This window comes from Notechis scutatus, chromosome Z (assembly GCF_049901735.1).
Source record: "Notechis scutatus isolate UNSWTSFEM ecotype Mainland chromosome Z, rNotScu1.2, whole genome shotgun sequence".
NCBI lineage: Eukaryota > Metazoa > Chordata > Lepidosauria > Squamata > Elapidae > Notechis > Notechis scutatus.
The window spans coordinates 80,162,759-80,190,294 of record NC_142025.1 but is presented as its reverse complement, the minus strand read 5'-3'; the positions used below and the strand labels follow the sequence as shown (position 1 = coordinate 80,190,294).

Genomic DNA, 27,536 nt, shown 5'->3' with positions numbered 1-27,536 from the left:
GCGCAGAAGGACAGTGATGTACAGTTGATCCTGAACAAATTCTCAAGATGCCATTATGTTCTTTGGGTTATCAGTCTGAACAAGACTGAAATACTTTACTAGACAGTGCCAAATACCAAGACCAAAAAATCTCAGTTGACAACAACCAGTTATAAATATAAAATGCTTCAATTATTTGGAAAGCATCATGTCAAGCAATGAACTTTAGATAAAGAAATTGACTACAGAATCAATAAGGGTAGATCGGTTCTGAGGTGGCTGCATATTAAAGTGCTGAATCGACACAATGTCTGTATCTCTATAAAGCTAAAAGTTTATGGAGCTATGGTTATCCATTCTCTTCTACACTTATGCAAGTCCTGGACTCTGTACCAGTCACATCAAACAACTAAGGGATTTCTCATGTGTGCCCTTTGCTCCATCCTTACTTCACCTTTATGGAAAGTGATTTGTTGTCAGGACCATGTTTTCAATCTGAAGTCTTGGATAGTACAAAGTCCACTAGCATTGAGTCTGTTTATTAAAGTCCAGATATGGTGGATAGGACACATCATCAGAATGGATGATCATCATATGTGTTGCCAATTGCTTTATAGTAAACTAAAGATCAGAAAGAGACCTTGAGGTCACTCACACAAGCATTATAAAGATACTGTGAAGAAAATCCTACGCCACTGTGGTATCCAGCCAAGGGAATGATAAGTGCAGCTTTGACAGAACCTATTGGCAAGCCCTATGCTACAAAACTTAAACCAGCTTTGAAGATAGGAACTATTACAAACAAAGAGAAAATAATGAGACACATCACAAAATAACACCCACAGCTATTATACTGATGGATTTCCAGTGCCCCTATTGTGCTAGACTCTGGGCTTCCAGACTGAGACTGTGAAGCTGTATTCACAGATGAAGTGCACAACAGCATGTTTTCTTTGAACACAAAAGATTACCTATCATATTATTATATCTAGAACTAGATAAGGTACTACAACTATAGTCTAATCAATTTAAAATGAAATGGAATTATTATCTTGTGTTTTGGATCCAGTCATTTTATTAATTTAGCCCCAGTTTACATTACATTTTTAGTCAAGTAACATACAAGTATCATTCATTTACTCGCTCACTTATTCATTCATTTTAAATGCCATTCATCTCACTATCCAAGGTGACTTAGTAGTTTATAAGCTGATGTTCATGCCATGTTTCTCCAATAATACCTTTGCATTTTTTCCTGCCAGTCATTTACTGCAGGAGTCCCCAAACCCTGAGCCATAGACTGGCATTGGACCACCCAAACAAGCGAAGCCCATCTGCACATGCATGGGATACAGGCATGAGAAACCATGCCCCCCTCTGGTACGTGGAAAAAACTTTATTCATAGAACTGGTCCCTGGCACCCCAAAGTTGAGGGTTGTTTTGCTGTCATTATTGAACATTACCAGTACAGCTTTTTTTTTTAAGCAGCAAGATGACTTTTCCCAGTAACTTTGTGAATCTTCAGATATATTTTCATCAGTCATGTTAAGAGTGGCTCTTGACATAAACAGCAATTCTATCTTTATACTTCACCAGTATTTTCTTATTTTCCCTGTGCAACAAATCAACAGGCTCCATGTTCTTTTTTACTTTGTACATAGGCAACTATTTCCCCCCTTATCTATTTCACATGTCTTGTCATTCTCATCCTCACATTTCTTGATAATTGCTTCGCCCTATAGTCTACTTCACGTTTTAGCTTTCTTGACTCTATCCATAGAAGCTGAAGCTACCAGATTGTATTCGTTAAGTTATTAGCTTCTGCTCTTGTTTCTTACACATCTTTTTATTTCTTAGATTGACAATTATATTATTGGCATTACTTTACTGTTAAAATTCTTATAAAATTCTTCTCCTCACAAAGATTGACCTTATCCTTGCTTTGTTTTTCAGTCTTCTCAACTTTTGTGCTTGTTTTTGAGATGTTGAGCCATCATATTTTATTCACCTGATTTCATTAAAAATAGGCTGACCGTGTGTTTTTTCCTTTTGAACTTTATTTGAATTCCAACCCAACATGGCCATTATTTCCCAAAGTGCTGACATCTTTATTCTATTCATTTCTCCTTCTGTCTAAAAAAATGAAAATATCAGCAAGAGAGAGAAAAAACATATTGGGATTCCCACACCAGGTAAATTACTCTTTTTGTCTTACCTAGATGCTTTAAATGGAACTAATATATTCAAGGTAATTAATTTCTTTCCATACAAATCTTTCACTTCCCTTTTTGCTCTGTGCATCTTTTAAATCAATTATATTTAAGTATTGTTTTCTAATCAATCTCTCATCAATTAGATTTCCATGATAGCTTTCTTTTATGTCTAGTTTCTGAGAACTTTTTCTTACAGATAGCTAGATTACTTCTCATAATGGCCTGCAGATCAACCTGTGACTCCTCCCTCCCCAGCAAGGAGAAATCCCTCTCCAGATACAGTAAGAGTGGAAAAATAGCTATGAATTGCCATTCATCTCCACAATGTAATCCCTGATATAGACTCTTACTTGTGCTTTATCAGATTCAATCTTTGGCTCTTTCTAACAGAGCTCTGAGGGTTTCTTCTGGTGCTTCTTATCAGAGAATCAAGAAACACTCCAAGATTCATCCAGAGTGATGCCATATAGGAGCAATCAGATCTAAGACCCTTATAAAATGCATAGTGCCTCTGTTGATCATGACACCAGATTACCATTAAAAACACCACAAGCAACTCTGTACACATTAGTCACTTGGGATGGACCAATCTATTAGATCCTATTTCTTTATAGAAAGGGAGAAGAGAGGCAAGACTAAAAGCAATCAAAGAATGATCCAATCATGAGAAGGATCGATATTAAAGTCCTCCAATATCAACTCATGTCAGAACTGCCTAAAGGAAAAAAACCAGATCTAGACTGAATTCTAGATTCTATATCACCCTGAAAAACTGAAATCCATAAAATTAGCAGTCTCAGGGATTTTGTTACTAATTTGGTTATCAAGTCTAGCAGCTCAAGCAGAACAGCACTAAACCAACTGTTCCATAGAGTACAACTTCAACCAAAGGGTTTCAAATTTGATTATCTGTGGAACAATTTCTGAAATCCATCAAAGCATTCCAAAAGACAATAATCTTCATCTGTCCTTGGCTCATAGCTGATGCCAAACTTGAAAAGCAACTTCATACCGTTCTGTGAGGTTAGCTGACTCATTCATGATCAAATCATGATCAAAGAATGAATAAGGAAACATGTAACATTCAATAGCAATTGCCAAAGTTTATAAATTGTTATTGAAACTGAATTTGGAGAATGAATATACAAAGCATTGCATAATTCAATGTGCAAAGGATTTGGGGTATAATATAATGCTTGAACAATGGAAAAACATGTGGATGAAGGTTTTAAAATTTATACTATAATTTAATGGATATTTTTTATAAAATGATGTACCATTGGTATTTAACAGGCAATAAATTGTCAAAGATGTACAAAGATATTTCAAATAGATTTATCAGGCACAAGAAATCAGGAACCAAGATTGATTGTTTAAATGAGCACAACTTTAATCCATGCTAGCTTACTACAAAACTCTGAACTAACAGTCAGGTCAAATTGGCGATAGATAAGAGTCAGTGGAATTCAACGAGGGCTAGATTTAGATCTCTTGTAAGCGTGAAAAGATTCCAAACTGAATCTTGTCAGCCTGGTCATCTCCTACAGTATGTTGGAAGTATAAATGAAAATAACAAACTTTTTACCATCTTTGGTGGACTTGTGATAAAATAAATGTTGAGGTAAGATTCGTATTTTAATATAGATTTTTAAGTGAATATAAAAATTAAATCAAAGACTTTTCTATGGGATAAGAATGGACAAAGAACTTAAAAAAACTGAAACCTTGCTATTATATACATTGATAGCAGCAACAATGCTTTATGCACAAAAATGGAAAAATAGTCTAATTTCCACAATGAGTGAATAGCTGATAAAAATGATAAAAAAACAGAAATGGGTAAATTAACTGCGCTAATCAAAGAAAAGAATACCGTATTTGCCGGCGTATAAGACGACTTTTTTGCCCTGAAAAACATGCCTCCAAGTGGGAGGGTCGCCTTATACGCCGGGAGGACTCCGACTCCCACTTCGAGCTTGAGTTGCAGCCAGGAGGGAGGCTGGGGGAGCGGTGTGTGTGTGTGTGTGTGTGTGTGTGGCGGGTGTCACTCGCCACGCGCTGCGCAACCTTTCCCCCTCTTCCTTCCTTAGCGGTGGGGAGGAGAGGATTCAAGATCCTCACGTGCGGCGTACTTTTCTTTTTTTTTTTTCTTTTTGCACGCAGGTTTTGCATGCGGCGGCTGTAGGTTAAGGATGGGGGAGCCCCGGGTGGGTTATCAGGTTTTACGGTGCTTCCAACATGTGCGAACGGTGGAGAGCAGAGAAGAGAGCGAGCGAGCGCCCGCTGTGTGAAATCCTGCCGCCAAAAGCAACACTGGGGGAGGCAGGGTATAAATTTACCAGGTTAATGTAGCAATGGTGATTAATGCCCAGAACATTGTTTGCGGGTATTGGGGGTGTGTGTGTGTGTGGTGGTGGTGAGGAGAGGTTGTCCTTTGAATGCGGAAAAGTAGGTGTGACCTTGTGTAGGAAAATAAAGAGATCCTTTTTAGCGTGTTTGGCTTCTTTGCCTCCCCTCGTTCGTTTTGACGTGGAGATATGGCCTTCGGGCGGGAGGGGAAGAAAACGGTAGCTGGATCATTTCAAATTTCACTTACTCTCCTGCCTTACTTCAATATGTCTGAGCGACTCCAGATACTGGAAGACTTTTTGAATGAAAGTGTTACCTCCATTTTTTTAAAAGAGGGCCACTTGGGGAAAAAAAAAGATTCTAAGGAATTCCTTGTTTCTTGATTAAAGAGAAGGCATTGAATATACTGTTCCTTGGCAGCCTTTTCAGTGTCCGGGTTTTTGGTGTGCGTGTGTGTGAGAGAGAGAGAGAGAGAGAGATCAGCTGTATTGAAAAGAGAACGTTTCCTGTGTTCTCATTTTATTTACAACATATTTTACGCTTAATGGTAAGCAATGAAAAATATTTTTAAAACTCATTTCTAAACTCCATAGCTATTTGCATATTCTTGGTTCAAAATTGGATTAGCTCATTTCAAAATTGTCCAAAGCAGAAAAGTGCGTCAAAAAAAAAAAAGTGCAAAAGTGGAAGGTGTGTGGAAGAGGGGGTAGTCTTATATCAGGCGAGTATATAACAAACTCTATATTTTGAGTGGAAATGTTGGGGGTCGTCTTATACGCCCAGTCGTCTTATACGCCGGCAAATACGGTACATCCAAGTTTTTTTCCACTTGAAAACTATTTCTAGATTTTGTGCTTGAGGCAGGAAAAAAATGAAGCTTTGACTTTGGGTTTTGCTGTTTAGATATGTGTTGTTATAGAAATGGATAGTACATATTAAGTATGTAAAAGTAAAAAACTTGAGGCGATTTGTTATTATTTTATTCTACTGGACAAAAAGGAATTGGATATCAATGCTTTTCTTTTTCCCCTTTTACTTATATTTCTTCTTTCCCATTTTCATACTATTTTAATTTTTATTTGTATTTCATACTTTGATAAATGTAATAAAATTATTATATAATCTGATCTGGAATTTAATAAAAACAACTGGATACAGATGCATTGAAGATTTGGTCACCTGGCATCAGCAATCAATACAGAAGGCAAGGTTGCACCCAAACCAATAGCTCCACCATCCCCAAGTGTGACCCACCCTCAGCTTCCAAACATATTCATCCTTCATTCCAATACAACCTAACTTCATCTACCTCCATCCAACTACAGTAATATACTACGATACACTCAACAGACTGCTACAACATTCCACAACATTTTAGGCTGCTCCTGTCCATAGATATTTCATCAGTCCCAGAATGCAATGTTACTGCAAGTAGATCATCTACCCACATTCATTTATTTACTTACAGGACTTAGATGGTGGCCTATTTCATACAATGACTATAGGTGGTTCGCAATTATCTATAAAATGTAATTAAAAACAAAGGTATTCTTCCCCCCAGGTTCCAGATTAAACTAACACAGCTCAACCCCTATCTTAGACAATGAAAATAGTCAAGTTTTCATAGGCCTCCGGAAAACTAAAAAGATAGGAATCTCTTTGATTTTGTTCCAAAGGACTGAGAAAGTCATCCAAGACACACCTCCCAATTTCTATCCGATGGCAACATTTAAGGAAAGGTACGTGGAATATACCCAACCTATCTAACCTAGTAGGATGGACAGATACTCACAGGGAGAGATGGATCTGCAAATAATATAGCCCTCTGCCATATACAACTTAAAAGTTGATAACCAATAGCCTGAATTGCAATCTTCATTGTTGAATAAAAACAATTAACTATGAGATTTCATTGACTGAGAACTAACTTCCTGGTACAAAATATTTATCTTTTATGTCTATGAAGATTCTCAGTCATCCAGATCATGGTTATCCCAAAGGTGCTTTTTTCAAGAGGCAACTGGAATTCCTGGTTTTTCTCTGAAGATGTTTCGCTTTCATCCTTTCATTCTTTAGAACAGTGGTCCCCAACCTTTTTGTGCCAGGGACCAGTTTCACGCAGAAACACTTTTTCAAGGATTTGGGGGGTCCGAGTTTGGTGGTTTTGCTTGCAGACGTTTCATTATCTGACTAGGTAATATCTGATGTTGTTACCTAATCGGGTAATAAACATCTGCCAGCAAATCACCAAGTTCAGGGAGCGCCAATGCCTCCTCATTGCAACCCTGAGTGACAGATAGTCCCTGCAGGACGGCTGAGAAGCCCCTCTCGGCCCTGCCTTCATCAGCCCCATCCCCAGGTGTCTCCCTCCCTCCCTCAGCCTCATCCCTCAGGTGTCTGCCCTGGTTCCTCTCTCAGTCACTCTCTCGCTCCTCCACCAGCCCAGGAAGAAACTGCTTCAAAGAAGCCTGCAGGGTGGCTTTTCCTGTCGGCGCAGCTCCCGAAGCGCCCGTTCACCCCCACCCGCCGCCCACGGTTCAATCCAGTGCTCCATTCTGCCTGCCTGCCTTCATTTCTGGTGGTTTCGAGCACAGCTCATCCAGCGCCCCGTTCACCCCCCGCCGCCGCCATGCAGTTCAATCTAGTGCTCCTGCTTGCCTGCCTGCCTGCCTTCGTTTGTTTCGGAGCAGCTTCGGCTGAGTAAAAAGAGGCGAATAGTTATTATTCTCAGCCGAAGCTGCTCCGAAACAACCAGAAACGAAGGCAGGCAGGCAGGCAGAACAGAGCACTGGATTGAACCTGGATTGATTGGTGGCGGGGTGGGGGTGAACGGCACTTGGGAGCTGCGCCGACAGGAAAAGCCACCTGCCGGCTCCTTTGAAGCAATTTCTTCCTGGGCTGGTGGAGGAGCGAGAGAGCGACTGAGAGAAACGAGGCGGGAGGAAACCGAAGCCGCTGAGCCAGAGAGCAGGACAGGCTTTGGTTGCTTCTCCCTCCCCTTCTTTCATTTGTGTCCTTGATCCCTGATCCCAGCAGCATTCACCGAAGGCGAAGATAGCCGCCATTTTTATTTTATTTTTATTTTCTTTGCGGCCCGGTGCAAAGTGATCCACGGACCGGTACTGGTCTGCGGCCCGGTGGTTGGGGACCCCTGCTTTAGAATGAAGAAGCTTCTTGAATGAGAAGCGAAATGTCTTCAAATAAAAAACCAAAAAATCCAGTTACCTCTTGAAAAAAGCACCTTTGGAACGTCTATGGAATGTTACCTCATCCTGAGTCACAGATGTCAATAATCCTGATCCTGTGGAGGAAGGGGGAAGGAATCACAAGCACTCCATTATGCTGATGACATTGAACTCCATGCTGGCTGATGATCTCTCCAGCAGCTTTATACTGATGTTACTGTAAGTAGGACAGTAACTTTAGCCCTAACACATAATAGGTGCCCAGGACTGGACCACTCTTCTTCCACCAATACTTATTGGTACCAGCCACAAAGAAAGGAAAATCATTTCAAAACAGAACTCCTGTTCCCAGTCCCCAGAGCTGATCCAGCAAAATACTGTAGTCAATGGCTTCAAAAACCACTGAGAGATCCAGTAGGGTCAGGATGGATGCACTATTCCCATCCTGAATCTTGTGAGATTGTCAGTTTTCATAAGATTCTGATTTTTTTCATCCAGACTCTAGAGTTCAGGCAGAACTATAGTACTGAAACATACTTGATTGCACTTGTCAGTTTCTTCCAAAGGTAACTGACAAGTGCAATCAAGTATGTTTCAGTACTATAGCTCTGCCTGAACTCTAGAGTCTAGATGAAAAAAATCAGAATCTTACGAAAACTGACAATTTCACAAGATTTTAACAATTTAGGGGGGAAATCTTATAATAAAATGTAATTAAAAGAAGAGAAATAGCATGACTGGGTTTTTTTCTTAGTGCAGGCAAGCATGGATAATGTATTGCACTATGATCGATTCTGGAAATAAAATAACTTTGGTTTTCAATCTGCCCTGATACAAACGTAACACAAACCAATGGCAGATCTGCAACCTTCCTTCATAACCACCAAAATCAAAGGAGATTTCAAACACTCTCCAGATACAAATGTATTCTGAAAGAGAAGTCTGAATCTAAAAAGTATGTCCAAATGGCAATTAATGCAATCAATGATAAATTCTTACCTCTTTCACTAGCATCATCTACCAGGATAATTTCTTCCAGCATATGTCTTGGTGATCTGTTCATTACACTATGAACAGTTCTCAAGAGAGTACTCCAAGCTTCATTATGAAAAACAATTACAACACTTGTTGTAGGAAGATTATCAGGATACATTTTTGTCTTACAGCTAAAAATATAAAAATAATTACAATAATTAAATAAATGTGGTTGTACTGCAATTTAGTATAGAATATAAAACATGTGTTCTATACAATATTAATCAATCTTGGTAGATACACACTGGAATAATAATTTTGAGGCAGCTAGAAAAACTGTTTCTTGATCTCATTCATCTATTTACAATCATGCTGCAAGGGCAAATTATAGTAATAATTAAAAGATTTAAAACAGATAAATTAACCAATAAACCATACAAAGTCCTAATATTTAATAAAGCATCACATCTGAAAAAATTTAAAAAAAATTCTATCTGATACCAAAATGGTAGAACATTTCACATTTCAGATGCAGCTTCCGAAGATATTTCATTCCCTATAACTACTTGCTAAACGTCATCAGTCAAGATAGCTAGACTACTTTCTAGAGCTGTTCAGGTAGGTACATATAAACATTGGGACTTTAAGCATATATACTTTAAAGCACATGCTTCTAATAAATGAACTGGAAAATCTGGCTATAAGTATGCTGTTTATCACCTTTATAATTAAATTGTTTAGATAGGATATGTCAAATGTTTTTAGCAGGTATACTTCTTTCTTGAAGATGTGAATACAAGAATATCTTAGATTCATATATATGTAGATATGTGTGTACATGGCAAGCTAGATATTCCAGAAAGAGCTGGGACACACTTTACACAGAGACTGGTGGACAAAAGGTGAAGCCTAGCCAGTGAAATCTATCCAGAGAAAGAAGAGATCATGAGATTGTCCACATTTAATCAGGACAGCTGCTCCTTGCAGGTATTGCAGGTTTATTTAAAAAAAAATTATTGCCGTGTAGTACATTTCACTCAAATGAGGGGTACAAACAATCAAAGACAAGAGTTTTACTAATATGTTAGATCAGGGATCCTGAACCCCAATTAGTGGCCAAGTACTGGACTATGGTCTATTGGGACCTGGGACATGTAAGTGGGACTATCCCCTCTCCTCCCCACCGCTGCTGTGCTAGACAACTCATGACCTATTGGGTCATTGTTTCAGAAATATTTTCTCATCTTAATAGAAAAACTGAATGACCACAGGTAGCAGAAAAGCACTGGAAGCAGGAGCAATTTCCCACTTCCTGTTGGCTTCCCCATTGACTTTCTTATAAGAAACTGCTAGGAAGCACTGGAAATTATCAACATGTGAACACAACTGATTGGCAATGAAGTAACATGGCTGCACTCAAACAGCCACATCACTGGCCTCCTGAAGCCCTCTGCCAGTGAAAACAGAACCTGGGCATTCATGCACAGCCCCTCCAGGCTCCATTTTCACAGAGGGCTTCAGGAGGCTTTCCAGGCTGAAAACGGGGCCTGGGAGGGCTGCATGCAACCATCTCTAGCTCAATTTTTGCTGGCAGAGGCACTGCAGGCCAGTCCTTCGCCATTTCCACGGCTGCCCTGTGGGCCAGAATTAAATACCCCATAGCCAGATCCAACCTATAAGTCTGACACTCCTGAAATAGAACATAAGAGCACAGAGTAAAAGAGTTGGAAAGGACCTTGGAAGTTTTCTAGTCCAATACCTGCTCAAGCAGGAGATCTTATACCTGTGATGGCGAACCTATGCCACGCGTGCCGGAAGTGGCATGCAGAGCCATTTCCCCCGGAATGCAAGAGCCCCACTGTACATGCGAGCATGTCACCACCTGGCAGATGATTGTCGGGTTTCTGGTGCGCATGCGCGCACAGGGGTGCACACAGGAGATGCGCAGCGCATGGAGGGATCACACACACATGTGCAGATGGATGGCGCATGGGAGTCATGCAATCTTGATTTATCCCTCTACTAATGCATTCCAGGATTATATTAGCTTTTTTGGCTGCTGCCACACACTATTGGCTCTAATGGGCAATCACTTAAATCCCATTATTTTAGTGACTGTCCACTAGGACTCCAAGATCCCTCTCACAGTTATTGGCATTAAGCTAAGTTTTGCCTAGACTATACCTATGCAGTTATTTTTTCTTGCTTAAGTGTAAAATCTTATTTTTATCAACATTTTATTTTATTTTGTTAGATAGGGCCCAGTGCTCAAGTCTGTCAAAGTCCTTTTGGATCTTGAGCTTGTCTTCTGGGGTGCTGACTATTCCTGCCAGCTTAGTGTTATCTGCAAATCATGAGTTCCCCTTCTATTCCCTCATCTACATCTTTTATGAAAATATTGAAGAATATTGGACCCAAAATGGGAATCTTGGGGCACCCCAATGCTTACTTCCCTCCTTGTAAATGTAGTTCCATTGCAGACTACGATTTGTCAGCCATCTGGTGGTAGTGCTGTTTTCTACCACATTTTTCCGGCTTGCCAGGAAGTACCGTATTTGCCGGCGTATAAGACGACTTTTTTGCCCTGAAAAACATGCCTCCAATTGGGGGGGTCGTCTTATATGCCGGGTCGTCTTATACGCCAGCAAATAGTAATTGGGAAGCACTGCGGCTGCTCGCGGCTGAGGCACTTTGCGCACCGTGGAAACGAATCCCGTGAAGCCGAAAGGAGCAGCCAGCCTTCTCCCAGCTCCCAAGGAAACGAGGCTCGCACCGCCCGAGCTTCGCTGAGGTATCCGGCTGGGGCTGTCAGGAGTTGTTACCGCTGGCGCGCTCCGCGCGGCTCCAGTCCCGCGTTGCCTCGGGAAGGAAAGGCAAAACCAGGAGCCGCTGCTGCCATTGCAAAGCGCCGCCAGGCTCTTCCTTTTGCCTTTCCCTTCCCGAGGCAACGGGACTGGAGCATGAGCCGCGCCAGCGGTAACAACTCCTGACAGCCCCAGCCGGATACCTCAGAGGAGCCCGGGCGGTGCGAGCCTCGTTCCTTGGGAGCTGGGAGAAGGCTGGCTGCTCCTTTCGCTTCACGGGATTCGTTTCCACGGTGCACAAAAGTGCCTCAAAAAAAAAAGTGCAAAAGTGGAAGGCGATGGAAGAGGGGCGAGTATATAACAAACTATATTTTGAGTGGAAATGTTGGGGGTCGTCTTATCGCCGGGTCGTCTTATACGCCGGCATATACGGTAGGTTTAACTTTGTTTGCGTCTAGGTTTTCACAGATTTGTTGCTTTGATTTTTTTGAAGATGGGAACCACAACAGCTCTTTTCCATCCTCAGGTGCTCCAAGAACTTTGAGATATGTTTCAATAGTTCTGAAATCACTTCTGTTAGTTCCTTCAGAACTCAGGATGTAGTCCATGGGGACACACTGATTTGAATACGTTGAGCTGACAGGTATTTTCTTACCTTATTTTTGCATATTTTAATTTGCGTTCCTAACCTATCATTTATGGTTCTGCTTTTGATAAGTAGAGTTGTGTTTTCTTTTTGCATGAAGACAGATGCAAAGTATCAATTAAGTAGTTCTGTTTTCTCTCTATGGCCCATTATTCTTTGCTATTTTCTCCCATTAGTGAACCAATTGTTTGACATTTTTGGGAGGTGGTGGTTATGTGTTGAAAGAAACTTTTAAATTGTTTTTGATATATGTTGCAATTCTTACTTCGTTCAAAGACTTTCCTACTTTGCATCTGGGTATTTTTTTTTCTTTCTCTTTACTCTCTACCTCCATATTTGATTGATTATCTAGTAGTTTTTGCTTGGAATTAGGTCCCAAGGATCATGAGGATTGGTCGCCCCCTTTAATTTTAATTTAAAGCCTTTCTGATAAAATGAATTAATAATAATGAGCTAAGATAGAAAATGTTTAAGGTAAAATCTATACAAGTAACTCCTCAACTTATGACAATTTGTTCAGCAACTGTTCAATTATGGCAGTACTTAACAAATAGTACTTATGACTGATTTCCAAAGTTACAGCTTTCAAGTGTCCCTGTTGTCATATGATAAAAATTAGGCACTTGGCCAGCTGCCTGCATGAGGTTTCGATACTCTCCACCTGTCTCTCTCCCCCATATATGCCTTTTTGGCTCCCTGTACTCTTGAGCAGAGGGTTAAACTAGAAGACATTGAAGGTCTTCCAACTCTGTTATTCTGTATTCTTATGCTTTCAAAAATACCATTTTGCCTGCTACTTTTATGAAAGAGCAAAATTGTGGAATGCTACATTCCTCATGAACTTCAAGCTTCATTTAAAACAAAAATTCAAACATGCAAAGTAAATTCAATTAAACATAGTTTGTAATATTAAAAATATTTACCATTATTAAATGATTCCAAGAAGCGATAAATTGACAATATATATGCATTGACAATATATGTGCATATCTAAAGATTTTTTCCTTCTGCATAACAGTTCTCTATTTAGTATTAAATTTTCTAACCTAACACTACTTATTAACTTATTCAAAGGCTTAAATAAAATCTTCAAATGGTTTCAAAACAATAATCAAATAAAACTAAGGTAAGTTGAATGAAAAAAAGCAATTTTCATTTCTCAATCAAGTCAAGGATCTAAAAATGATGCAGTTGCCAGAGCTTTGCTTTTCATATGTTAATTGCAGTGACCGTACATTGGTCATAGAAAAAATGCAGTCCATTTTGAACTATTTTTTATATTTGGCAAGAGATCCATTACAAATAATGCTATAAAATTAATGTTAAAAAAATTAAAATTAAAATTAAATCTTCCCAAAGAGTCCTAGGATTGTCTATTCATTCAATATATTTTCATATAAAGATATTATTCCATTTAGTAAGAGAGATAAAGAAATAATTTGATTACAAAGAACTATACCATATAGATAGCTATGATGTGGGGTATCATGAAGAAAATACTTGCATTCAGATAACTTTTCTGTCAGTTCTACCAACTTCTCTTAATATATGGCTCTAATGGCAATCAAATGTCAATGATTTCTCCTGGTCTGATTTGGGACAAGACACGAACCAGTTATGGAGAGCAGTACTTGGCAACTTGACAAAACTTGAACTTTACTAAAATCTGCTTGCTATTAGTGCCTGGGGAGACCTCTATCTTGTGGTGGAGAAATGATGGTCTCTAGGATGCTGGTGTTGGTTTAACTGAACACTGAGTCATGTTAAGGAAATAGAAACGTTTTTTTATTTTTTATTCTAACTAGGGATAAGACGAGTATATTTTGGCTGCTTCATTTCCCAGGGAAAAAAAGAAAATTGTGCCCTTTAGTATACTCCAATATTCCATCCAATTCCCATATTCAATCTTTTTATTTTATTTATCAAATGTTGAAAAAGTCCATCTCCCTCATAAAGGGACTTTTTGTACAATAAATGCACTTACCCTTCCAGCCGAACATCAGGTAAAGATCTGTTGAGTGCAATAATTTCACTGGCCATTAAATTAAACTGGTTGATTTTAAACATTTCCTTCATTTTCTCTTGGTCTTCTTTAGCAATGGCAACAGGCTTCCCCATTTCTCCTGGACCTTCATGAGGTTTTTGCACCAATTCTGGAACTAATAAAATATTATCATAACTAAACAATTTAAAAGGGACCATAATATCTGTACTTAACATACTACAATGCTATAACCTTAATAAATATTGGAGAAATATGCAGCACCGAGAAAACTATGAAAAATAACCCTTGAAACTGGATAAAAATATTTTGGAGGAAAATGCAAACATTAATTCTTCATAACAGTCATGCATAGTTGCTACATAAATGTGATTCTCTCATAGGTTATCTGTTCATTGCACATATACACTAGACTAAATAATGTAACTGACCAGAATGTCATTTGAAAACATTCTAAAGCCGAATATATTTGATGAAAAATATGCTCTAGGGTTGTATTTCTTACTTTAATCACTCACATTCTGCTCAGACTTGCCCAAAAGATATGACTTGCTATAGTTAGTGCCACAGAGTGAAGTGGTTTATACAAGATTACTCAAACCTGGCTGAGGCTGGTAACCTCAAAGTCCAAAGCAGTTGCAATGCAGAAAAGCTACTCAGTAAAAAGACAATTTACTTCAAAGATCTCATGTTTGCACTGAAGCTGTTCTCCATTATATCAAAAATTGTGACAGAATTTCCCAGATACCCATTTCTCCATCAAGGCTTAGTAAAAGTCTTGACAAGCAGTTAGGCATCTTTTTAAGCATAACAGACAGACAATAACAATTAAATTAAAATTAAAGTCACAATAGCCTCCAATAAATATTTCAGCTTCTCAATGCTTATACAGGTACTCCACAACTTATGACTTTCCATTCAACAGCCATCCAGAATTATAACGAACTAGGAAATACTGCAATTCTGGTCTTTGTCACGAAACATTGCACTATCTGCCAAGAGGACTCTCTCATTTCTGGCGGCTAGATAAACTACTTGCCTGAAGAGGGAAGAGTTTTCAGGTTTTCAAACCCTAAAAAATTTGACTTTGACTTCTATAACCTGCTGAAAGCATTATTTTCCATGCACAGAGAGAAGCTGAAATCCTTCAGCAAGCAGTTCTTTCAGCCAGTACCCATAGACAAGAGGAAGTCAAAATCCAAGCAGAGTGGAGAATCTGCATGATAAAGTTAGAAGTATGGGGTGCCTTATGTCCTGATTAGACTTTTGTGTCACTGCATATCAGAAAAAGTATGCATTTCTTATGTGGAGACAGTTGCATAACTGCTTTTCTTCCAGGGTCTCCTCTACCTTACCCTCTTATCTGGGACTCTGTCCACTTAACAACCTGCATAATCACTTAACAGCCACAACTAGGAGTTCACTTGTTTGGTAAAGCAGTCACGTGGTTCACTCACAACTGCTTCATTCAACTACCATGATTTCAGTCCTAATTGTTGTCATAAGTTGAGGATAACATGTAATTATCCACCATTACTGAGAAATCAAGAGAGAAAAAAGAAAGTATTTTATTTCCATTTGACTTCCCACTTCACTATTCTCAAGTAAAAACAACACCCACAGTGAACACTGTTTAAATTTACATCTCTCCTTCATTTGAAAGCTCAAATTCAAAATCAACTTGCCTCTGCAAAGCTTATTTTGTCACTTCCCCTTCCCCATCCTCAAGCACCAACAAGACGGTACATATCCATTGCAACAAAACACAGTCTCTTCACAGCTTTGCAACCAATTATATATCCAAGACTATCTTTCATTTTCATTTCATTTCTTCAAAAAGTCAGTTTGGTCTAGTAGTTAAGGCATCAGTCTAAAAAAGCAGGAGACTGAGATGTAGTCCAGTCTTAGTCATGAAAATCAGCCGTGTTACCTTGGATATCTCACTCTTTCTCAGTCCAATTCACTTCACAGGTTTGTTATTGTGGAGAAGGGGCGTTGGTCTTACCTGATACGCTCCTTCTCGGTGTGCTAAGAGAGAATCTAAAGAATGGGTTAACTCCGCCTTTCTGCCCAGAGACTGAATCCTTTTAACTTTTTAGCCACATCTCACTTGACTGTGCCCCAGTATTGATGAATGCGTAATAGTTAACTTGATGCATTACTGATCTCGTTGTCCACTCCTGGACTCTGGATGAGATGGTCGCCAGGATGAGGTTGGATTCTCTTTCAGCACACCAAGAAGAAGCGTATCAGGTAAGACTAATGCCCCTTTTCCAGTGTGCTGAGCAGAGAATCAAAAGAATGGGGCATACCAAAGCCGGCTATTCCTAAGGGTGGGCCATGGTCTGGTCCTGAGTCTCCAGGCATGTACCTTCTGGAGAACGCGTCTGCCAAAGGCCACTTCAGCCGAAGCAAAGTGTTCAGCTTGTCATGCCTGATGAACAGCTAAGACTGAGTCAAAAACCGGGACACAGTCAAGAGAGGCATGACTAAAAAGTTAAAAGGGCTCAGTCTCTGAACAGAAAGGCGGATTTAACCCATTCTTTGGATTCTCTGCTCAGCACAATGGAGAAAATAGGACTATTTAGATATGTTTGCCAACTTGCATTATTTTCAAAGTAATAAAGGCATGATACAAACAAAAAAACAAAACTGCTGCCATGCATGCTGAATTACATTTGAAAAAGAATGGAATTCAATTTGTGATCTACCTTACAATTATTCTGGTCTAGAACACTTTTAATGACAGCAAACATGCTTTTATTTGTCCAATCATCTTATAGTAATATTTCATTATAATTCAGTCTGAATCACTGTCAAGTTTTTTTTCCAACTTGAACCTTGAAAGCTCTAACTAAAATAATACTTACCATTGCCTGGTGGAAGTCCCCGCTCTTTTTTTTCATCACATTTATTGCATTCACTGAAGTAAAGTAACATAAACATATCCAAAAGGACCCAAACCAATGATGTGGCTAGGACCACCTTGCAATATGCAAATTTCCTCATGACACTTTTAACTTTAATATATACTTATTTTTATATTTGTTTTAATAGCACTTCTTGGATCCCACATCTGCCATCATATTCTACATCTATGGAAAAAGGAGGAAAATATTAAATGATTGGAATAATAAAGCATTATACTCAAAACATAAGATGAATTAAAAGGTATCAATTTTTTACATATTACCCCAAAATCCTTTGAAAATAGAAAGTGCTTGAAGTATAGGCATTCCCGTTTTCTTATGAATGTGAAACTTAAATCAATGTAAGGACATTCTCAAAATTAATAACTACTCAGAGTAAAACAACTTGTAATTTCATTTTGAAAGTCAGTAATTAAAATGTGATTTTGGGCTTCCAGATTGTGGACTGAAGATGGTTTTGTGAAAAACAGAGCTGAAGACTACAATGGAATAAAGAGCCGATGGGTAGACCAGTTCTTCATTAATTTCTTTCTGGACAAGGAGACTGAGGATCCAAATAAATTTGAAATAAGAATTCTGAATTAATTTTAAAGAAACTTTCCCATATGAAAATACTTTTGCTTTGAATTTTCTTTAAAAAAAATGGACATTAGAAAGAACTAAAGACCATAATTAAAGCAGAACACTCAAACTTAACTTACAATTACAGAACAAAGCAGAAAATATTTTAATGTTGGACATAATAAAGGGTATTTCTGAACAATGGGCCCAAAAGTTTATTTGTTTAAAATTTGTTTATATGTTTAAAAGATGTCATGGAAAAGGACAAGTTCTATTTGACATTTAAAAAAAAACAGAAAACAATGGCAGCCATTATGATGACTTCTTTTTCTATGGATATCAGAATGCCAAATATCCACTCTTTGAATACAATGCCATAAAACTGTTATTGTCATTATACAGATGACCTTAGTCACATAATAGTTTTTAGCTGACCTCTGTTCAACTACTGTTTTAATCTATTCAAAATATTGATATTTGTACAGTAATATGCTTGCATTTCATAGTTGGATGTTCCGATGACATAATAATTAGGTTAGCATAATTTTTTTCTAAATTTGAGGGACAAATTATATCTTGCTATCACTTCAAAATGATCAGGTTTCTTTTACTTACAATGTAGTATCATAACTGGGGGGAGAGAGAACTAATTATAAACAATTAAAACTTTATTGATATTGTTAAGTCACACTTGTGGATGATCTCCAAGAAAGAACAGGATGATGGTAGTGGCTACTTGCTCTTTTTGACCACTCAAAACCCTTAATATCAGTGGTAGTATTCTACCGGTTTAGCCTGGTTCTCACGTACCAGTAGTGCCGAAGAACAGCGGAGATTGAACCGGTTCTCTAAGGCTCTCTGATGTTGAGCCCGCCCAACCGCCTGGGCTCCCATACTGACCTTTTTGTCCTGCTTTTGAAGTATAGCTGCTTTACGCGGCACAGCAGATTGCCGTGCGTCAGCTGCTGAAGCGACAGGGAGAGTGCAAGAGTGCAGGTGAGTCAGAAAGCCTCTGCGCCTGCGCAGTGTGCATTTGGCACATGCAAAGTGTGTGCACATGCGCAAAGCCGCCCACCAAGCCACCAAACCGGTGGTAAACTTGTTTGAAATGCACCACTGCTTAATATCATTGACCATGGTATACTTTTGTGCTGGCTACAGGGGCTGGGCAACATAAGTCTTGTGCTGGGTCAGCTCATTTCTCCACAACCAAATGATGTTGATAGGAGTGAGAGATCTAGCTCATGGCTGCTCTTCTGTGTCATGCCACAGAATTCTATACTCTCTCCATTCCTTTTTAAGATCTACATGAAGCCATTGGGTGAGATCATCCATCACCATAGATTGAGATATCATCAGTATGTGGATGATATTCAACTTTATATCTCTAGCCCTAGAGATATAAAGTGATGCTGTGGCTTTCCTCTAGCATTGGCTGAAAGCTGCGAGGACCTGGATGGAGACAATAAGCTTCAACTGAAACCTGACAAGACCAATGGAGCTTCAACATCTGGGACTCTAACAACTTTAGCTATGGATAGCGACAATACCCCAGACAGACCTGTTCCACAATTTGGTGGTTCTTCTGGGCTCACAACTCCTGCTCTAAGAGCAAGTGACAGTTATGACTAAGAAAGTCTTTGTACAACATCTTGCCCCTCTAAGGTGAGATTGGCTCCCACCCTCCTGACCTTCCAAAAGAGTCGGAAGACCTGGCTCTGCTAGTTGACTTGGGGCTCCAATGAGGGAGTACTATACTGGAGATGGTTGATCAACTAAAAGCAGTTCCCACCTCCCCCATACATTCTGCTCCTTCCCTCCTTATCTTTTAGTTTAAGTTATAATGTACATTTCATTATGACTATATTGTGATTTTACAGATTTGTATACATATTTATGGTTTTAGTTTTATGTTATAAGTTGGCCAGAGTTGCCTTGCAACAAGATGGGCGGCAAACAAATTTATTAAATAAATAAACTAATGACACATAAGTAAGTGATATATTTTTTATTTTTGCATAAATATTACCGTGTTTCTCTGAAAACACGATCCATCCCAATAATACGCCCAACCCTAATTTTTTGAGGGTGGGCCTAATATTACCCCTACCCTGAAAATAAGCCCAGGGGATGGGTGCGGTCAGCACGAGTGGTGGCACGGACACAGGGCAACTGTCCAGCTGCAGTTGCACCCACTGGCCCCATGGGGAAGTGCAAATACCACTTTTGCCCTTCCCTTTCTGGGTACAGCGCTTCTGCTTGTTGGGCCACTTCCCTGAAGCCGGCAGCTCTGCGGCCAGCTGCTTTGCTTTTCCCCTCTTTTTGGGAGGCTCACAGAAGCTTTTTGGCTCACAGGAGAAAAATGGGGAGGGGGGATTTTCCTGCCTGTCATCTATTCCTCAAGCTCAGCACAGATTGAGGGAAGGATGGCAGGCAGGAAAATTCCCCCTCCCCATTTTTCTCCTGTTTGCCAAAAAGCCTCCATTCTGACTGCTTGATGATGGGAAGATGACAAAATTAATATGTCATCAAGGTTACACTGGAGTCGTACAGGGATACCTCGGAGATGAGCAGCGAGAGCTGTGAGAACCTTTGTGAAGGTCCTGGGGGTAGAAGCTAGTCTGAAAGGAAGGGCCACATATTCGAAATGGTGTTTATTATAACAGAATCTCAAAAATTTATAGTGGGAAGGCCGAATAGAAATATGTAGGTACGCCTCCGTCAGATCTATAGATGTAAGGACGTCACCTTTTCTGATGCCGAGTAAGATAGATTGCAGGGTGCGCATTTTAAACTTGCAATATACTAAGAAACGGTTAAGATGCTTCAGATCTAATATTGCTCTCCATCCCACCCCACCCTGAACTTTTGGAAACAACAAAAAAATGTGAATAGAAAGGGCCGAAAGGATCCCCTCCGAAAGGATTGAGGGTTTCTAGAACCTGACTTCCGAAAAAGGGAAGGTAGAAATTTCTTTTTGTTTTGGGTTTCGATTAGCAGCAGGTCGAGGGCAGGTCCAAATAGTCTGTCTCCTGCAATAGGAGATGAAGCCAGCTTGCATTTGTGCTTAATGTCCGCTTGCCAAAGTTTTAAACATAGTAAGCGTCGCGCTGTGACATGTGAAGTAATGGCTCTGGCTGAAAACTTGACCGCATGATAAATTGCATCAGCTGAGAATTCAGCAGCTGCTATAAGTTTTGCAAAATCTTGGTGCGCTCTTATGTTGGAATTAGAGACATGCTCCCGTAAGAGATGGAGCCACCTGAGAGAAGAACGGGTAAAGAAGGAAGCGGCCGTGGCTGCTCTGATGGCCCATGCATCAGACTGATGGGCCCTGCATAGGGCTAGCTCAGCCCGTTTTTCCTCCGGCTTTAATGCCTCTGGGTCTGTGAGGGGGATTGGCAGTGGTGTCCCGTGGTGCCCCTCACCAGACCCAGGCCCAAGCCCATCCTATAAACAAAGGACAACCACCATCCAGAAAATAGACCATGGCTGCTTCACCAGCTGTCGCACCCCCCAACCCCAAAACCAAACAAGCTGACACACGCCAAGAACACAGACCCAGACCCCAAACTCAAAGCCAGACTAAAACCCAGAATGCTACATCACAGCCACCCGCTCAGGATATCACATCAGAAAACTCAGGAAATTACACAAGAACTCAAGAAGTTGCAACACAGCAAATGACCCAGAATATCACAGCACAAAACCAAGGATACCACAGCAATAAATCTCACAAGGTCGTCACACAACCCATACCCAAGCCGTTACTACACAGGAGGCTAATGGAAAAGAGATCAAAACACAAACGACCCAGGAGATTACAACGCAGGACCCAGGATACCAGAACAAAAGAACTCGCAAGCCCATCACACAACCCATTACCCAAGCCATTAAAACACGAGAGGATAATGGAAAAAAGATCACTACAAACAACCCAGGAGATTACAGCACAAGATCCAGTATTTCTCCACAACAAAACTCACAAGGCTATCACACAGCCCATTATACCAACATCAACTCCATCAACCAATCAAGAGGCAGCAGCGCAGCCAATCAGCCCAGCACACCAGCCCCCACCACCAGTACTTAGAGAGACGGCAGCTCCGATCAAACACTGCTTGCACTGGCACGAAGCCGAAAGCACCAGCCTGAGGATGGCGAGTGGGACCTCGCCGAAACATTGCCAAGATACTTTTAATCTTACACGGGAAAAGACCAGAACACACCTAGACCTATATACATACATACATACATACATACATACATGTGTATATATATATATATATGTATATGTGTATATATATGTGTGTGTATGTGTATATATATGTATATATGTGTATATATATATATTTGTTTTCTTAAGTTTTCGCGGGTACTTACATGTATGGTATTCAGCTTTGTTCGGGTATTTCCCTCGTCATTATAGTTGTGCTTTTAAAGTTGTAGGAACGTTTCGGCAGAATCTCAACTGCCATCATCAGGCTTCTGTATTGTGTTTGTCTGTGAGTCAGGCTTTCACAGCCATTTCTGTTTTAAATTTGATGCTAGCCTACTGCTGTGTTAGAATGGTTTTTTCTTCATCCTGATTGGTTGGGAGACTTGGTCTGTGCTTATTGGTCTTGGAGTTTGCTATGTTCTGCTTAATTGGTGTTTCTAATATCTTTTGTCTGTTTTGTAGCGGTTTTTTTTTCTTGATTGGCTGGCAACATTGTGTTTCCTATATTGGAGGCTTTTAGTGCAGCTTGGCTTTGAGTAAACGGACGGCTATCATTTATTAGGAAGCTAGGTTTCATCTGGGTGCCTGGTTGGGGTGTGTTTGAGCTGGAGGTATCGGGGGGTCTGTTTGTGCCCAGGTGTTTGCTTAGCTTGTGGTGTGGAGATTTTTTTGTTTGTGAGTGCAGGCTTCCAGATAATTGACAGTCTGGTGGAGTCATCTATTCATGCTTTCAGGTCTTTTTTCAATCTCTATGGCTTCTCTGATAATTCTGTAGCTGGGGTTTTCTATAGTGGCTAGGGTTTTGGTGCCATTGAAGTCGATGGTATGACCTGTGGTTTTCATGTGTTGGACTAATGAGGAAGTGTGTTCCAGCTTTTTTACTGAATTTTTGTGTTCATCCAGATGGGTACTTATTCTTCTATTGGTCTGTCTGATGCATGTGGCATAGAATGATGTGCAGGGGACTTCATATATGTCTTGGTTTTCCAGGTCAATTTTATCTTTGGGGTTTCTTAGGATGGCTGACTCACAGACGAACACAATACAGAAGCCTGATGATGGCAGATGAGATTCTGCCGAAACGTCACTACAACTTTAAAAGCACAACTATAATGACGTGGGAAAATACTCGAACAAAGCTGAATACCATACATATAGATACCCGTGAAAACTTTATATACACACACACACACACACACACACATATATATATATACACACACACACACATACAAGCCAAATACCATATACATACATATATATATATATACATATACATATATATATACACACACACAGACACACACACACATATATATATGAGTCATATCATAGTAGTATCTTTCATTATTAAGATATTAATACCGAATATTTATTATTTTTAAATTGTTTATTATTATTATTATTATTATTATTATTATTATTATTATTATTATTATTATTATTATTATTATTATTGGAGTGAATGATAATCACCAATATATATAGATATAAATATATATATATATCTAAATTAATAGAAAACAGCTTGATATAGTGAATATCCAAAGAGCCAAATTAAGAATGCCTGAAAAGGCCAAGATAATAAAGAGAGGCCTTCAACAGCTTCCCTGCACAGGTGGACATGGGCCTGGGTGCTCGCTGTTGTGCCGCTGGGTGGATAAGGCTGTGAGGCTTAAGCCAACAATAATGCATGGATGGCCTCGAATCTAATAAGAAAATGAGGTGTAATAATTCCTTAGGTTATCTGAAGAGAAACCTCTGATCAGAAAGGAAAACTACCTCACACAGCTCGAGTTACAAATAGCGCGGGTATGCGGTCTTTAAAACAAAAGCAAAACAACGGCCGTAACTTTTGGCGCACGCGCACTTCCCAGCAACAAACTTGCACCGTGTGGAGAAACTGTCTTCGACGGCTTCTCCTTGTGACTAAAAAATGGCTGGGAAAGGAGTGGAAAGAATTAAGCTTTTATGCTTTCCATACCAAGGCGTTCTGAGGGGAAAACAATCAAACGATATGTCTCGGATGAAGGCGAAAACGCCCACGCCGCTATTGCCGATGTAGAAAAAGGCAATGAGGAATCACAATGGCAGGGGATAGAACAAGCAGTTGAGGGGGGGGGCTCGGAGAGATGCCGAAGCCCCCCGCCGCTTCAAGGTGTGAAACGGCACTGCCCAAAAATGCAAATGATCTCCGACGGCCAGATGGAGAGAGCTATCATCAGGAGATCGTTATGTGATTTGGAGGCTAAAAGCCTGAAAAAACAAACTGGACTATTTCCAAACCTGCTGAATAATTCTCCTGTTTCGGCCAAAGAAGAACAAAAAGCACTGCCTATCCTCAATGAGGCTGAGCCAAAACTGGGGAACGCTGGAGAGAAGTCCCATGGAGAAGGAGCGTTCCACAAATTAAGCCCAGCCTAGACATGCAGAGATTGAAGCACCTCCCACTACTGGATGCTTTGAACAGCTCATGGGAAAATGAAAATATTACAACTGAGAGTCTTATTACTTCAGTTCTTCCTTGCCTCCCTTATAAGTCAATGTAATAATATCTTCTTGTGCATATTACTCCATGTTTGAGCTGCTCCATAGTTCTTTAATTTTAAAGGGAATTTTTTACATGGAAATGTGCAGGAGAGATACCGTATTTTTTGCTCCATAACATGCACTCCCCCCACCCATGCCAAAGTGGGTGGAAATATCTGTGCATCTTATGGAGTGAATATTGTATCACAGTCTGAGTTGCGGCAGTTTGTCATATCTGGAGGGAGGGGGTTGGTACGGTGGTGATGACAGGCAGCAGTGAACAGCGGTGGTGGCAGCTGGCCAGCGTTTGGATTTGCCTCCCAGAATACTGCGAATCAGTTGTTCCAGGTAGTGGGGATCATGGCAGCAGTGCCATTCATCACTGCTGCCTCTCACTGCCGCCACACCAACCCCCTCCTGCCAGGTACACCACCATTGCTGCCTCCTCCGTGTCTGCTGCCTCCGCCGGAGAACACTGAAGCCCTCACTGCTGAGCAGTGGCTCGGCAGTTGGATCAGTCTCCCAGAATACTGCCAATCAGCTGTTCTAGGTGGTGGGGATTATTGCCACCATTCGCCACTGCTCCAGCAAACGCTCCAGTGTTCCCTGGCAGAGGCAGCAATGGCAGTACTTCCAGTCGGCCAGCCCATTGATTGGTAGGACTACAGGAGGCCAGAATCCAGCCGTCGCTCAGATGACCGGTGGTGAGCGCAATAGAGCGGAGCCCTGACGGGCCACATGCTGGGGCTATGATAACATGCTGAAGCTGACCAGGCTGTTTGCTGCAAGGATGGCAAATTTTTTCCCCTTGTTTTCCTCCTCTAAACCTAGGTGTCTTATGATCAAGAGTGTCTTATGAAGTGAAAAATATGATATATAAAATTTGTCAGTGTCAGACATTCTGTTTCCTGATGAACATGTTCATGAACTATGAAATTTCAAGGGAACTCAGAGATTTCCATAATTATATTCCCCAACCAAAAGCGGCTCAAACCATTCTAGATAAAGCAGTCGTTTTTTGGAGTTGTGTCCTTCGCTTTTAATTGCTTCTGGCTTAGATAATCTGCTTCCAGAATCCAATGAATTAAACCAGAATAGTACCTTCCAGGGAAAGATGAAACATTCTGGAGTTCTCTGGAATATTCCCTTCCTGAATCAATGAATTTGTCACCAGTGTAGGGAATATAAATATTAAGTACTTCTTTCAAGTTAGAAAGTTTATTTGAGTTCCAGAGAAAGTTCTTTTTTCAATTTGCCTCCATCTTTTTTTTCCTGCCCTTCCTTGGGCACTTCAAACCTGTCTTGAGCTGCTCTAAACTGTTGGCTGTTTGAACAGAAACTTGAATTTGTTTTTCAATGCCATTCTGCGGATGGTGATCAATAAGATGCAATGCACTGAAACCATCATCTCACTATAGCATCGGTGTCAAACTTGCCATGTCACGTTATCGTCATGTGACATTCCATGATATTTTTCCCTTTGTGGAGCTGGGGGTGGGCACAATCTGCAACAAAAGTATAAGATGGAAGATTGTGGGGGGAATGAGTTTGCCACTTTTTTAAATCTATAAAGCAGCACAATGTCTAATTTTGTGGAAGAACTATGCCTTGTTAAATTTGCATTGATTCAGAGTCTGCTTGAGTGCATTCCTCTTGAATAAACTGAAAGATCATGGCAAAGAATTAAATGGAGATTAGTTTGTAAAAGCTATTGTAATATTCATACAGCTCAAAAGTTTAATAATTAAAATAATTAAAATTTAATTTTAAATGTTAAGCATTCTGAGCATTAACATTAAGATAAATTCTGTCCAACTTAAGAAATGTTATAATGGTACTCCAATCATTCTAGAAGTGATCCAAGCTTAAAATATTTGTTTTGAACTGAAAACAGAATTATTTTAGGCTTGAAATATTTTTTGAAATGATCAGAAAAATTCCAGTAACTTCAGATCAGCCAATTTTGAACTCATAATGTCTCAAATATTAAATACTTACATGCCTCTATAATTTGAAATGCCTTACTCTGAATCATAATTTTATTGCTAAATTTAGTTTTATTATTCTTGGTTTTAGAATCAGTAATAAAAATTGCAAGTACACCAAATCCAAATTGTGTACAGCATATATATGTGACAAAGAATGTATCACATTCACAGCCCCCACAATCCTCAATGGCCAACATCCAGAAAAATCAAAATTTAAGAATATATATATATATATACATATACATATACTGTATATACTCGAGTATAAGCCTAGTTTTTCAGCCCATTTTTTGTGCTGAAAAAATCCCCCTCAGCTTATACTCTAGTCAGATTCCCTCAAAAAAAAAAAATGGTGTGGAGTCGCGGCCTCCGGCGGCAGCGACTCCCAACAGCCCCAGCCGGGAAGGGAAAGGCAAAAAGCGCTTTGCTTTTCCCTTCCCGGCGGCGGGACTGGGGCGCGCCGGCGGTAGTGACTCCTGACTCAGGGGGCCTCCGAGGGAGGGGAAGAGAGTGACTCCTGCCTCCGGCTGTCATCATCATCTTCTTCTTTTGGGTTAGTGAATCAATTAAACCTTTCATGATAGTGAGATCGTTTCCCAAATTAATTATTTTTATTTTTGAAATTTACCAGTAGCTGCTGCATTTCCCACCCTCGGCTTATACTCGAGTCAATAAGTTTTCCCAGTTTTTTTGTGTAAAATTAGGTGCCTCGGCTTATATTCGGGTCGACTTATACTCGAGTATATACGGTACATACATACATACATACATACGGTATTCAGCTTTGTTCGGGTATTTTCCCACATCATTATAGTTGTGCTTTTAAAGTTGTAGCGACATTTCGGCAGAATCTCATCTACCATCATCAGGCTTCTATATTGTGTTCGTCTGTGAGTCAGGCTTTCACAGCCATTTCTGTTTTAAATTTGGTGCTAGCCTACTGCTGTGTTAGAATGGTTTTTTCTTCATCCTGATTGGTTGGGATTCTTGGTCTGTGTTTATTGGTCTTGGAGTTTGCTGTGTTCTGCTTGATTGGTGTTTCTAATATCTTCTGTCTGTTTTATAGAGTTTTTTAATCTTGACTGGTTGGCAACATTGTGTTTCGTGTATTGGCGGCTTTTAGTGCGGCTTGGCTTCAGGTAAAAGAAAACAAAA

The 27,536-nt window shown here is 40.0% G+C and overlaps 1 protein-coding gene across 5 annotated transcripts in view; it reads right to left on the bottom strand.

Annotated features, from left to right (window-relative positions):
- GALNT1 (polypeptide N-acetylgalactosaminyltransferase 1) overlaps positions 1-27,536 on the bottom strand; it is an 86,697-nt gene that overhangs the window by 52,320 nt on the left and 6,841 nt on the right. For 4 of the 5 annotated variants that reach the window (XM_087948094.1, XM_087948095.1, XM_026678290.2 and 1 more), the window contains 3 exons: positions 17,025-17,249; positions 14,137-14,311; positions 8,727-8,893 (listed from right to left, as the gene is read on the bottom strand). In XM_087948094.1, coding sequence (XP_087804220.1) covers positions 8,727-8,893; positions 14,137-14,311; positions 17,025-17,163 — 481 coding nt within the window. In that variant the 5' untranslated portion in view covers positions 17,164-17,249. The remainder of the gene's footprint in view (positions 1-8,726; positions 8,894-14,136; positions 14,312-17,024; positions 17,250-27,536) is intronic. The other variant, XM_087948096.1, reaches the window with a different exon arrangement.